This window comes from Otolemur garnettii, unplaced genomic scaffold (assembly GCF_000181295.1).
Source record: "Otolemur garnettii isolate 467f Iridium unplaced genomic scaffold, OtoGar3 scaffold00032, whole genome shotgun sequence".
NCBI classification, from domain to species: domain Eukaryota; kingdom Metazoa; phylum Chordata; class Mammalia; order Primates; family Galagidae; genus Otolemur; species Otolemur garnettii.
Genome location: NW_003852427.1, coordinates 4,449,289 through 4,463,822, shown reverse-complemented (window position 1 = coordinate 4,463,822; position 14,534 = coordinate 4,449,289). Strand labels below are relative to the sequence as shown.

The 14,534-nt window shown below is 49.5% G+C and overlaps 1 protein-coding gene across 1 annotated transcript in view; it reads left to right on the top strand.

Annotated features, from left to right (window-relative positions):
* Window positions 1-7,560: 7,560 nt before the first annotated feature.
* The window catches only part of SLCO2A1 (solute carrier organic anion transporter family member 2A1), a 78,655-nt gene continuing 71,681 nt past the window's right edge, over window positions 7,561-14,534 (top strand). Inside the window, exon 1 of the mRNA XM_003789405.3 lies at window positions 7,561-7,656. Coding sequence (XP_003789453.1) covers window positions 7,561-7,656 — 96 coding nt within the window. The remainder of the gene's footprint in view (window positions 7,657-14,534) is intronic.

The window sequence follows — 14,534 nt, the reverse complement described above, 5'->3', positions numbered from 1 at the left end:
AAGCCTTCATCATGCAAGTAGGAAATCCAGCTCTTACTGGGAAGACACCCCTTCAAGGTCACTGACTTACAATCCTGGGTACTGAGTTCATTCTCCAGACCTGGGGCTGTGGGTGGGGCTGGGGGTCAAGGCAGTCACACCCACTGCATCCTTGGGTTAGGCCTGAGTTGGCCAGAGCAGTGAAATGGATTGGCAAGGCTCTCAGAGCTCCAGAAATTTGTTTGGACTGTTGAGGACAAGGAAGACCTCAGGAAGTCCTCAGGGCCCAGGACTTGGAGGACTCTATAGCTCTGGTGTCCTCAAACTACGGCCCATGGGCCACATGCCGACCACCTAGGATATTTATCTGGCCCGCCAGGTGTTTTTGCCAACGCTGCCTGTCCTGCTTAGCAGCCAACTCGTCCCAGGGCCCACAGTCCGGCCCTCTGACGGTCTGAGGGACAGTGAACTGGCCCCCTGTTTAAAAAGTTTGAGGAGCCCTGCATAGCTGTTGTCATGCCACTCTCCCTGGAGTAGCAGCCTTCCTCAGTAGAGGCCAGGAGGGGGTTGCTGTGAGGGAAATGGAGCATAAGGCCTGAGCTCGAATGTCAGAGAGAAAACCCCCTAGAAGTGCTCAAACCCACTAACTTTAGTGATTACTGCCCTGGCGGTCAGGCCTAAGGCAAAGAACTTTTTGGAAAAAGTTTTCCATCAAGTCATTATTCGTAAAAGATGAAATTTAGAGAGCTCCTCAATACTTGACAACAGCAACAGGTTTAAATAACTCCTTGTTGCCCGCATAGCCATTCAAGAGATGGTGAAGAAGAACCCCGCTCCACGTGGAACAACACAGCTTATGAAAGGTGGGATACTAAAGGTGCGCCACCATTTTTCTCAGTAAAAACATGTTTATGGGACATCATTTTAAAAAAGGAGAAAATTCAGACAAATTTAAGTAGTGGTATGGAATGAAAGCTGAATTAAACAGTTTATTTCGCTAGTAGAATTAAAACCCAATAAATTATTATTGGAGAGTATAATATAAAGATTAACAAGCAGTTTCAAAACAAGCATCATGGCAGAAAGACGAGATCTCGGCAATGTTGAGATGGGAGGACTCACTGGGTTCCCAGCCCCACACAGGGCTGAAGTCATTACTCTGAGGTTTACTGTGTGTTGAGTGATGCTGGCAGGATCCAGAGGTGGGCTGGGAATCCTGCTACCCTGCGATGGCTGACTGTCATGCAGGAGTGGCGATGAGCTGGCACACCCAAGGATGAGGACGGCTGTGATAAATACCACTGCCAGTGGAGGGAATGGTCTCAGCCCAGGTGGGTGGAGCACAGGGAGGGCCAGGCTGGAGTACCCACCCCCAGTGAGGAGGTATCTGGGGAAGTGGACAGGGGAGGCGTGTGGAGCAAGGCCTGCTGGGGTGTCTCCTTTTCCTGCCATAGCAGCAAGTGAACTCTACTGGGTGACACTGGGAGCTGGAATGGGAAAGCCATGGATGACAATGGAAGCCCCATTACTGTGTGCCAGGCGCTGTCCCCAGCACTGGTGGGGTGACAGGTAAAATGCACAGCAGCTGGGGTCCTGGGAGGCGTGGTGCACCATGGAGGCACCTTTGATGGTTGGTGCCTTCCCTTGCCACGCTCCATTTCCTCAGGTAGGGGCTGGAGGGCAAGTTCTGCCTTGGGTCCTGAGGGGGAGCAGGGGATGCGAGGGAGAATGGCAGCTAGTAGGTGCTTCAGAAACCCAGGCTGGAGTGGGCAAGAATGGGGGGTTCTTGGAGGTGGATGTAGTGAGGACACTCAGCCTATGCTCAGACCTTCACTGGGGGTAACTCACCAGGACAGGAGGGGTGTGGGCTGCATCTCTGGAAGGAGGTAGGGAGGGATTTTGAAGAGGGCAGGGATGGGAGAGAAACCTACCCACTAAGGTGGGTTTCTGACTCCTGCAGAGTCACTCTGTGGGTGGGTGTTAGATGTGGCCTGCCCACAGGGGTCAGCTTAGATTCTATACTCCAGCTTTATGGGTTTGAATCCCAGCTCTACCACCTACTAGCTGTGTAGCCTGACCAAGTTATTTTAACCTCTTTGTGCCTCAGTTTCTCCAAACATAAAATGGCATAATAAAAATAATCTCTCTCATTGAGTTGTTTTGAGGATCAAATGAATGGATGTTATACCAGACTTAGCACTGTTAAATAAAAATACACAATAGTGGTCAGGGTGACCTATAGGGGAGCAGGCTGCCCCACTAGTGACAATGACAAAGTGGTGGAGCTCTTGGCTGTGAATATGCCCTCTGACTTGGGGAGAGGCAGTCATGGAGGAATTGCTCCCCAATACTTGTTGGGGATGACACGCAAGGAGCCGAGCAGCCAGAGTTAATCTGTGGTCACACTCAGATATCTAAAGTGCCAAGGGACCCTTCATCAGCTCCTGCAAGAGTGGGCAGTGTGGCCCGACAGTCCATGGCCAGCTACCAGTGAGAACAGACAGGGCCAAGACCTGAAGACAACAAGGGGCCTCCAGGGGGTGGAAGGAGTGGGGTTTCAACAGAGAGCAACAGCCTGGAGGTCTAGGAGCAATGAGGCCTTCTCCAGCCACTGGGGTCTTTTTGGAATTCATTTCAGCCTAATCCCATTTAATAAACATTTTTAAGCAACAGGGAATGCTGGGCCAAATAGGGGATATAAAGAGGATTAACACAGAACCTTTGTCTTCAAGGAGCTCCCAGCTGAGCTGGAGGAAGAGACCGAGAGTGTAGTTTACTGACATGTATGGACATTGATACCACCAAGCACCACAGTGACAGCAGCTGCCCAGCACCAGGGCCCAGGTGTGCACCAGGCTCTCTGTGCACGATCTCCTATGTACTCTAGAACAGCTCATCTCAAAGAGAAGGCAGTGAGGAGCCAATGGATTAAGCAAGTTCTCTGAGGCAATATAGCTGATGCCAACAGTAGTCCACATCTTTGTCTGACTGCAAGGTCTGTGCCCTAAGCCATCACATATATTGTCCCAACTGTAACCTGTGACAATAAACACAGAAACACACTGTGTGTGTTAGGGAAGAGCCCTGAGCCTCCATTTATTCATCGATGAAATGAGAATAATAACCTCCAGTTTCCTGAGTGATAAGAGATACTATGTTTCCACCAAAATAAGACCTCCACCCAAAATAAGCCATAGCAGGATTTCTATGCATTTGTTAAATATAAGCCTTACTGCATAATAAGACCTAGTGATGGGCGTGGTTATGGAATGTATCTGCAAAGCCACACCATGCATTTCTGCGCCGAGAGGTAAGGAAGACTGGAACGCTTTTTATCTGCCACAGCTTTTTCTGAGCCATTTGCACTTGTGCGTGTGCACGTGTGGTAACCGCGGTTGCAGGCATTCTATTGCACACATGAGAATAGCTAGGGGAAAGGAGTTCACACATCACTAGCACCAGACCCACCAACAAGGTCGGCTCCCCCTGCCAGGTTCCAGAAGAAGATGACTTAACTGTATTTAAATAAATGTAGATTGTTGTATTATACTTAATAAAAAATAAGACATCCCCTGAAAATAAGCCCTAGTGTGCCTTCATGAGAAAAAATGAATATAAGGCAGTGTCTTATTTTCACGGAAACATGGTAGTGTGTGTGATGGGACCACACCACTCCATAAGACATGATTCCACTATGCTACAGGGCCCTGAACAGGCAGTGACATGAGCCACCCTGTGAAGGGCAGAAGCCAAGCATCATGGGGCAGCGCAGGCAAGGGGTAGTATGAGCGAAAGCCCAGAGGTTGGAATAAATGTGCAACTGCTCCAGCAGGGGACTTGGGAAGGCTGGGGACAACCAGGCAAGAGGAGTTTGGGGAGCTGCTCAGCCCCCGTCTTTCCCCTCCCCTCCACAATCTTGGGAAAGTCATTGATGGCTTGCTTGCACCATTTCCCTTCTACTGCCTCCTCAACCTGCACAGCCTGGCCTCTGCCCACATCACCCACTGCAAACACTCTTGCCGAGTTCCTCAGTGCCAGTGTCACCAGCCCAGTTACTATTGCTCCTGTCTTTTCCCCCACCTCCACCCCTGCCCCCAGCAGCAAGCCAGTGCTCCTGCCCTCCTCCTGGAAACATCATCCCCTGGACTGACGTCCCTCCACTCTGGGCCCATCCCCTGGGCCACCCCTGATATTGCCGTCACCTATCCCAGACATATTCTCATCAGTACCTTCTCACTGGGAGACTCATCTCTTCTTAATGTTTAACCACATTCTCCAGGGGGGATCCCCAAGCCATGCCCCTAGCCTAGTGTTCCCCCCAAGAGCTGGACCTGCACGCCCACCTGCCTCCTGAACATCTTTACTTGGGTGTACTCTGTGCAGTTTGAATTCAAGATGAGCCCTGGGGGCCTCACTGGCTTTTCACAATAGCTGTTGCTCCTTCTGGGTCCCCTCTGCCAGGAGTGGGTATCACCACTGCGGGCTGCCCAAGCCAGATCCCAGGAGTCATCACTAACATCTCCCTTGACATTTCTAGAGCCACTCTCTCCTCCTCACTCTGTCCTCCTTCCACCACCCACTGAGGCAGCACTGGCCTTTGCCATGGCTCCTGGGATTCCTCCCTCAGACTGCCCCATTCCACTCTTCACCTGGCTGCCAAAGAGGCCCATGTGAGATGCAAATCTGTCCAGGGTGCCGGCATCCAGAAGCCTTGGCTCACTACTGCGCTGAGGATGAAGCCTCTTTGCCTCACACACACCTGTTGCTGTGGGTCTTGTGCTCCACCGGGTATGAAGCCATAGAGCAGGTTTACCCTCCTTACCCTAATGCGCTCAATCGTTCCACTCCTTTGGGCTCAAGCTTGCCAGTCCTCTCTCCCAGGAAGTCTTCTTGCTGCCCAGGGTGGGGTAAGGCCCCCGCTCTGTACTTCCACGGCAGCTGTGCACAGTGGCTTTCTCCCCCGCATCAGTGATGCTTTCCCTTCCTGCTCCCCACCCCGAGACTATCAGGAGATGTTCTTGGGCTTTGCTTTTTGGTTTTGTTCGGGGCCAGAAATATTTGTTGAAGTTGAAGGATGCAAAGACTGGGAGGCAGACCCTGAGGGTGCTCTTTTATGGAAACAGGTTTTTCTTTGTGTAGACACTAGAAGTTAAAAGCACAATATCATTTCTCTCTTTTTCTGTAATAGAACTCCAGTCTTGCTCAGGGGTAGCCATGGAACTAACCATACATTTTAGTGCCCAGTATAGGCCAACAAGACTTAAGGAAAAGCAGCTGTGCATGCAAGGGGGTGATTTGCTCCCCTGGTGTGAGCATGGTCCCTTCCTGTTTCCTGTTTTCCACTTCTTTCCAGGAATTAGAAGAGGAGGCTAGAGGTGGAGCAGCCACCGTGTGACAATGAGCCAGCCATGGGATAGGAGCCACACACTAAGGAATTCTGAAGGGCCCAAGGCCATGACCCCTAATCTGCCCACTAGCAGACCTCTCATTATGAGAGACACATAAATCACATTTAAGTCATTCTGGTTGGCTCTCCATTACGTTTAGCAGAACTCCACCTAGTAAAGGTCAATGAATGCAGATAAGCATCTGTGAACATTTCTGAATAGGCCTTTCCTTCGGAGAGGATGCTGATACTGACAGCTGGCAGAGGGCCAGGTTAACGGAGCAAGATGAGGTGAGGGCTGGAGAGGATGATCCTCCCTGGGATCCTACCAGGGCGTCATAGTAAGTCTTCAGAGTTTCAGGAAGAAGCTCCAGCCATGGTGGCCCACATGCCTCTGTGACCTTGGTCTAGACATTCCCTGGTTCAATGTGTGATTGGGGCTGCTCAGCTAAACTCCCAATGACACATAGTCATTGGAGGGGCTTTGGAGGCAGGGTCCAGCTCCACTACTCACTCGCTGTGTGGCTTTCAGACTAGCATCTTTGTCACGTCCAGACTGTAACAGTACCTATAACCGTAGGGCTGATGTGGGGTTACATGGAACCATGCATGTGGGTGCTTGGGAGAGGGCCTGGCATAATGCACCATGTGCCCAGCACATGCTGAGTGCTCCACAGTGGTAGCTGTCCTTATGTTCCATGTTCTCCAGCTGGTGACCCTGGAGTACATACCTGCTCTGGGTCCTGGGCTGCTGCAGGGCTCTGCAAAGCCTATCTGGATGCACTTCACTCTGTGGGTGAGTGAAGTGGCCAGAGGCTGTCCGCACTGTTCAGCAGCTTTGGAATGCCTCTTTGTCCAGAGTCCTTGGGTCACATATGGATAGAAGAAGCACATGGAAGCAGGCCAGGCCAGACCAGGCCCAGAAAGGCATCAGGCCTTGGTGGAAGTAAGAAGCCCATGTGGCCATCCACCCTGTGGGCCTTGTCTTAGCCAAAGCTCCCGGGTAATGAGGGCATCTTCTCCTGGGAGTGGGGTGGGCTGGAAGAGGTTGACTCTACAGGGGACGACAGGAAATAGGGAGCGGGAAAAATGCCTCCAGAACTAGATTCCTTACTGCAGCTGCTTTTGGCAGGACCATCTTATCCTTTCCTTCAAAACCTCACCTTCTTTCTCTTCTCTGCCCTGGGAATCCTGGTGGTAAATACCTTAGGGGAAAAAGTAAACCGCTGTTCATTCCATCCCTGAGAAGGAGGTCAGTGGGGTGCGTCCCATTTGTCCACGGCCCCCCCTCTCCCCCACAGCACTCCAGGCCAGACACAGCTGACACTTGACAGCGCCTGCAGTTTACCTTGGCTGAGGTCCAGAGTTCAGGCCCAGCTTGGGGCGGCCCCCACCTCTCCACCTTGCTACCCGCCCCTTCTCCAGCGCAAAGAGCAGTTTAAATATAAATCAGTCCTCAGCACAAACAGAGCCTCAGCGAGTATCAGAGCCATCACCGGAACTGAGGGCCCAGGTTTGCGGCGGCGAGTGCAAACAAGCAGAGACTGGCTCCGTAAATCTCCCGAGCGCGTCGGGAGGGGCGCCGGGGCTCACCTCCGCTACAGAACCCCCAGCTCCCTTCCACCTCCTGTCTCCCGTCGGCCCCTCCAGCGCCCCGTCGGACCCCTACCCCAGATCTGTACCCTAGTCCCGCCAACTGTTCCCCAGGCCCCTCTAATCACCCACCCACCGGTCCCCATCGCGCTCACCCTCACTTCGCCAGTCCCCAGGCTCCCCAAACCCCTGCAGCCTCCTGCCCCCTCCAACTTATCACCTCCCCTCCCCGGGCCCGCTCCCCCTCCCCCCACCTCCCCCGCCTCGCAGCAGGTGGGACCTTTTCCTGGAGCGGTCAAGCCTCGCGGGTCCCTGCGGCGTCACACCTGTCTGACGGGGTGGCAGCGGCGACTGGGGGCGGGGGCGCGCAGCGCCTTTGACACCGGAGGAAAAGAGGGAGGAGGGAGAGCGCGTTTCATCATTGGCAACTGCCGCGGCCACTTATAAAAACTTCTGGGCGCGCACTCTCTCACTCAGTCTCCGCGCCGCGCTCGCCTCGCACCGGGCCGGCCGGACCAGCCCGCGGCGCCCCAGACCCTGCTCGCCAGACCCTGCCGCTGCCGCCCCGCGCCGCTCCTCTGCGAGGACCACCACCCGCCTCCATGGGGCTCCTGTCCAAACCCGGCGCGGCCCAGGGCAGCAGCGCCTCTTCGGGCCGAGCCCGCAGCTGTCGCCGCTCCGTCTTCCGCAACATTAAGGTGAGCAGAGTCCGCGAAGCCGTCTGGGCACCTTCGGCCGGGCGCCCGCGTCTGTCCTCTCGAGCCCGGGAGGCGCGGGGTGCGCGGGGCTCGGAGGCCCGCGCTGCAGGCGAGGCGGCTCCCGCACCGGCGAGCGTGTGCCGGGCGTGTGTGCGCCTGCGTTTGCGCGCTCACGGGGCCTCGTCAGGGTGCGAAACAGGACAGTGAAATTCCTGCTAAGTTGGGGCAACTCAATTTGGAGCGTTCTGTCATATTGGGCTAGGGGATTATCCTGTTCTTGAGAAAGAACGTCTGGAGTAACAAGTTCTCAGTCTCCTGCGGGCAGTTGCTTCGTTAATGGGATCAGCTTTCGATCTGGCGACTTCTGAGGGACACGCTGTGGTCCCTGTCCCTCAGAAGTCGCCAGATCCAAAGCTGATCCCATTAACGAAGATGGGGGAGGTCGGAGTCCATCCTTTTCTGGGGTGGGTGGCAGAAGAGATGATCCTCTTTCCCAGGCTTTCTTCTCCCACCAGCGCAGGGGCTCTGCTGCTTGGCTGTGCTGCTGCAGGCGGTGTAGACGATGCCTTCAGAGGCCAGCTTCCCCGAAGCTGACATCGGTTGGCCGGGAGGGAGGGGGAGGGGCAGAAAAGCAGCAGGCCCTCGCGGTTTGCTCAGTGACGTCTAAGCAGGTGCTTGATGCCTGGCAATATAGGGAGCAGGTGAAGACGAGACAGGGTGTTGGCAGCGCTTAGATTGAGAGCACCTTCTTACCCAGGGGTCTGGAATGGTTGAATCCACACTCGGGCAGATCCCTCCTGAGAGGCCATACTGCTGTGGCAAGGATGTGGGATGCCACAGAGAAGGAGTTGGGGCCCTTTCAGGGCAGGTTGGGGAGGATGGTGCAGAGAACTTGTTTTCCACAACGTCCAGATGGGACTGGGTAAATCCTCCACCTTGCGGTTAAAATGTAGCCAGATCATGGCTACATGAGGGGCTCTGTAAGAGAGGAAAGGGGTCTCTGTGGACTGGTAATACATGCACATTAGAAGGGGATCTGGAGGTCAGAGTGGATCCCACCTACATCCTCAGATCATTACCAGTGCAGTTGGGATCCCCCCTCCTGCTCTCCCTCCACACCCCAATAAATAAAGGCTGAATTGACTTCACAGTTGACTATGAATAAGAAGCAGAAATTTGGGGATAGTTTAAAATAATCCTCAAATTTCATCTTTGGCCAGACTTTGATGGAGCACAGTGTGCAGTTTTGGTTCCACCATTTAAAAGGTTTTAGAGAAGTTTCAGCAGAGAATTGTGGAAATTTTGATATTTTAAAATTAGGAATTGGGAGGAAAGGGTGGGGGCAAGAGTTGGGTGGTCCAAGAAAAGGGGCCTCAGCAAGAGCCAGGGTGGGGGCAATCTCCCTCCATTTTCAGGAGGGATGGTTGTCCCAGACCAGATTCCTGGCTGGGAAGGTAATGCTGAATGAGATTGATCTATTCCGACTTGCCATGAGTCCCTAAAACTGATTCATATGGTTGCAGTGTCTTTGAAGATCTTATATAACAATAAGATAATTTCTCATATGTCAACGATTTAGCCACACAGACCTAAAGCCTAGGCTAGGGCCAATTGGGCTCCTAAAGGAGTTGAGCAGTTAAGAAAGTTTCTTGAATCTAAAAACCAGATTCTAAGTTATTGCCTCATTTGATTCATAATAACTTTAAGACTGAAGTTCGGAGATACCTTCTCTTAGGTTCACTTATCGGCCTGAAACCAGGTGCAAGGTTGGATACCTTCAGCAAATCTGGAATCTGATATTCCATTAGTTAAACTCAAGCCTTTCCCTCTGGGGGCAGTAACTGAGGACTTTGCTATTTGAAGAGAGATTTCTTCCTCCTAGTGAGAGGGTGGGTGGCTGCTCTGCACATGTCTCAGGACATGTGTGACATGATTGAGAACGGAGGACACCTAACCTGGGGATCTGTCATTTTTCTAGGTTCCTTGTTGCTGAGACACACTAACAACTGGCTTTGTAGACATTCCTGCAAAAATCTTGTGGTTTAAGGGAAGGAGATAAGGCCAGAGGACTCAGATCTATGTCCGATACCAGTCACTTAATAACTGGGTGACATAGGGAAGCATTTTTCATTTTTCTTGGACCTCAGGATCCTTATCTGAAAAAGTAGGTAGTATGACCGAGTCTCTGGTCATACTACTCTGTAAGGCTTTGTAAGGATTATGTGGAATGAGATATGGGAAAAGGGCTTTGTAAACCATTCTGTGCTCTCCAGGGTGGGTACCAATTTGAGATCAGTTCAGGCTTCTGCAAACAGGACTACACATTCAAACATTTAGGAACTATCGTTCCATGAAGCGTAGTTATTAGTTAAGGAAAAGTACAGTTAATAATAATTGTAACAGCCAAATGACAGTAATAGTAGCTAATTGAGCTGTATGAGTATGCCAGGGACTATGGAAATATTTTATCCATATTAATCCTTGTCACAACTGTCAAGTGGATACCATTATTGTCCCCACTGATGATGAGGAAGACAAGGCATTGTGAGGATGGTTCCTGGCATGTGGGTCTAGAACCAGAAAGGTGGGGTGTAGAGGAACCGGGTATGTGAGACCCTAACTACTGTGCAACATGGGCCTCACCATCAACACTGCTGCTCAACTCTGGCTTGGCAGGTGGGGAGACCACCTCCTGTCCTTGTGCTTGTTCAGTGCTTCCTTCAAACCCTGATGACAGACACATCCCAGCTGTGACCAACAGGAGCCGTGGTGGCTACAGGATGTGTGCTCCTCATGCTAACAGCTGCCTACCCTTTCACTCTTCATAACTCTCTTCCACCTGAGCCTGGCCACTCTTGGGTGACGTTTATGTATCTTCTCCCATAAGTGTAGATACAGTCGCATTTAATCAGGAGATAGTCTCAGTTGCCTCTGGCTTATAGGATTATTAAAAAGCAGAGATCTGCTCAATGATCACTGCTCAGCATTCAGTGTCCAGAATGCTAAATTAAAAACAGGTTCATTTAGTGAGTAGGGGGGCGGGGTTTTGATGGGAGAGAGCCTTTGAGCAACTTATCCTGGCAGTCTCCCAGAGATCTGTTTCTTCTTAAAATGAAACTTTCTTTTGGGGCCAAGCTGAGGTTATCTTATAGAAGAAGTGGTTGATTGGTAACTGCTGCCCAGATTTGAGGAAATCACACATGCAGGGCCCCAGCATAGGGAGGTAATGTATATCATCCACTCCAGTGGGGCTGGAGTGTGGTGAGGAACTGTGGGAAGAAAGGAAAGGCAAACCTCACAGCTCAGCTGGGGTGGCCCTGGTGACCTCTGACCTACGAGGAGCAACATTCAGGGAGAAGTTCTTTGGCCTGGCCTGTTTTCGTAACTTCCTGAGGGTTCTGACCCCTCAGTTATGGGGAGGTAACTTGTGTTTAATTTCTCAGTTTCCAGAGCAAAGTGCTATATCCCAGCAACCTGATTTATGCTCAGGAAAACATGCTAAGTAGAATCCTCTGGGCCACACAATTCCCCGGTGAATAAGACATGCCCATTCCAGGCGGCACCTGTGGCTCAAAGGAGTGGGGCACTGGCCCCATATGCCAGAGGTGGTGGGTTCAAACCCAGCCCCGGTCAAAACCTGCAAAACAAACAAAAAAAGACACGCCCTTTCCTCCCCAGGGGCAGTGTTTCTCTGCCATTTAGGATAGCATTATTCTGGGCATCTGCCTCCTGAGAGGCCCCTCTTGCCTTGCTGGTAGGGAGGGCTTGGGTGGTATCAGATGGGACCGATCCCTTAGACCTTCTTCGAAATGATGTGCAAGCCCCTCCTAGCTTTCATTTTCTCTTCTGGTGATGCTGACACAGAGCACATGGCAAAATGGCTTATGTTTCACAATATAGATAGCTCGTTTCATCTCTTCCCTTTTGTGACAATGACTACTTTTTTGTTCCATTCTAGAGATCCAGAAGTGACTTCGGGATGTTGGGATGAGAGCATGGCCATCTTGTGTTCACTTGTGTGATGGGTCAGGGTGCATGAAGAGGAATGTAGGTGGTCCCCCGACCTTGCTCACTGCTCGTGCTCCCTCTTCAGACTCCCTACTGGTCTTTTAACTCCTGTCCCTGGGCTGGGTCAGTCCCTGTTCTGAAGTTGTAAAATTCACTAATGGGCACTTGGGCATTCCATCCTGTTTCTGTTGAGCAATGGCATGAAGAAATAGCTGTGTGAATTTGCGTTCCACGGGGTCAACACTGGTGGTCATCACTAGGGTACTTGGTGGGAAGGTCAGCTGAATTCCTAGTACCAGACAAAATGATTTGAGTTTTAAAAAACTTTTATTATTTTGGACTCATTGAGGGTACAAAGAATTAGTTTACACTGATTGCATTTGTTGTATAAAGTCCTTCTTATAATTGTGTCCCCTGCCAAGAGGTGTGCCATATACCATGGCCCTCCATCCCCCTCCCTTCTCCCCACTCCCTCATTCCCCTACCCCACCCCCTTGTATCAGCTCATCTACTGCCTTCATATTAGAATTGAGTACATTGGGTTCTCACTTCTCCATTCTTGTGATGCGTTACTAAAAAGAATGTGTTCCACCTCCATCCCAAAATTTTTTAACTTTGAAGCAATTACAGATTCATAAGAAAACTCATAATTAGAGGTCCTGTGTAGCTTTCCCCCAGTTTCTGCCAGTGGTTTCCATCTTACATAACTAGAGCATAGTATCCAAAGCAGGAAATTGACAGTGCTATCAAGTGTGTGTGTAGTTCTGTGCCATTTTGTCACATGGGTAGATACGCGTAGCCACTGCCCCCGCCCCCTGCTTCCAGGTATGGAACTAATTCCGTCACCACAAAGATTTCTCTTGTGCTAATCCATTCCTGGTCACATCCCCGCCCTTCGTGACAACCATCTCTAACCCCTGGCAATGACAAATCTGTTCTCCGTGCCTATTATTTTGTCGTGTCGATAATGTTACAGAAATGGATTCATACAATATGTGACCATTTGAGGTTGGCTCTTTTCGTGCAGCATAATGCCCTCGAGGTCCATCCATGTTGTCTTGTGTATCAGTCAGTAGTTTGTTTTTCTTTGTTGCTGAGTAGTATTCCATGGTATGGATGTGCTATAATGTCCTTAAATGTTCACTTATTGAAGGACATTTGGGGCTTTTTCCTAGTTCCTGTCAAGGAACTATTGCAAGTCAAGGACTACTACAAATAAATCTGCTATTTGTGTACTTGTGTACAGGTTTTTGTGTGGACACAAATTTTCATTTCTCTGAATTAACTGTGTTTAAGCCAGGAAAGTGTTTGCTGGGTCATGTGCTCTTTGTGTGTTGAGTCTTTTAAAGAAACTGCTAAACTGTTTTCCAGAGCGATCACACCAGTTGACATTGTTATAGGCAACATGTGAGAGATCCAGTCGCTCTGACACCTCATCAGTTTTGTACCGTCATTATTTTTTATTTCCACTATTCTAATAGAAGTGTGGTGATACCGTTGCTGTCTTGGCTAATCATTCTGAACTTCTTTTCCAGTGCTCATTTGCCAGTTGTGTCTCTACGTCACTGAAATGTTGGTTCATATATTTTCTTCATTTTCTAATTGGACTTTTTTTTTTAACTGTTGAATTTTGAGAGTTCTTTAGATATGTTAGATACAAGTCCTTTGTTGGCTATGTGGTGTGAAAATTTTTTTTTCTAGTCTATGGCTTTTTTTTTTTCATCTTCTTAACAAGGTGCTTCACAGAGAAAAAGTTTAATTTTGATGAATTATGATTTATCAACTTTTAATTTTCTGGATTCTGCTTTTAGTGTCATATCTAAGAGTTCCTACCTTTCTTCCTGAATGCTTTCTTCTGTATTTTCTTCTGAAAGTTTTCTAATTTTACATTTAAATGTATATTCCATTCTGAGTTAATTTTGATATAGGAGTGAGGTTTAGGACAATGTTGGGTTTTTTGCCTATGGCTATTCAATTGTTCCTGCACCATTTGTTGAAAAGACCATCCTTCTTCTGTTGAATTACCTTTGCACCTTTATCCAAAATCAGTGGTCATACTTGTATGCGTCTATTCTGTTCCATTGGTCTATGTGTATATCTCTCTGCCAGTACCACTTTGTCTTGGTTACTGTAGCTATAGAATACATTTTTTTCCCATTTCATGAGACTATCTGTTTTATTTCCTTTAAACAAAATTTGTTATTAGTATTATTTTTATAGATAAATATTATTTTTTATTGGCGTAGTTGTATATATTTTATGGAGTACAATGTAATGTTTTGATATATGCATACAATGTAGCATGATTAAATCAAGGTAACTAACATACTATCACCTCATTTGCCTATCTTGTTTTTCGAGACAGAGTCTTGTTCTGTTATCTAGAATACAATGGTGTCATTATAGCTCACTGCAACTCAAACTCCTGGGCTCAGGCAATCCTCCTGCTTCAGCCTCCCAAGTAGCTGGGACTACAGGTGTGTACCACCATGTCCAACTAATTTTTTTCTCTTTTTTGTAAATATGGGGTGTTGCTCTTGCTCAGGCTGTTCTTAAATTCCTAAGCTCAAGCAATCCTTCCACCTCAGTCTTCCAGAGTGCTAGTGTTATAGGCATGAACCGTCATGCTGGCCCTAACTATCATTTTTTAAGGTGAGATATTTGAAATTTATACACTTAATTATTTTGAAATATATAATACATGTCATTGACTATAGTTAGCCTACTTGCAACAGATCTCAAAACCCATTCCTCGGCTCGGCGCCTGTGGCTCAAGTAGCTAAGGCGCCAGCCACATACACCTAAGGTGGCGGGTTCAAATCCAGCCCAGGCCCGCCAAACAACAATGACGGCTGCAACCAAAAAATGGC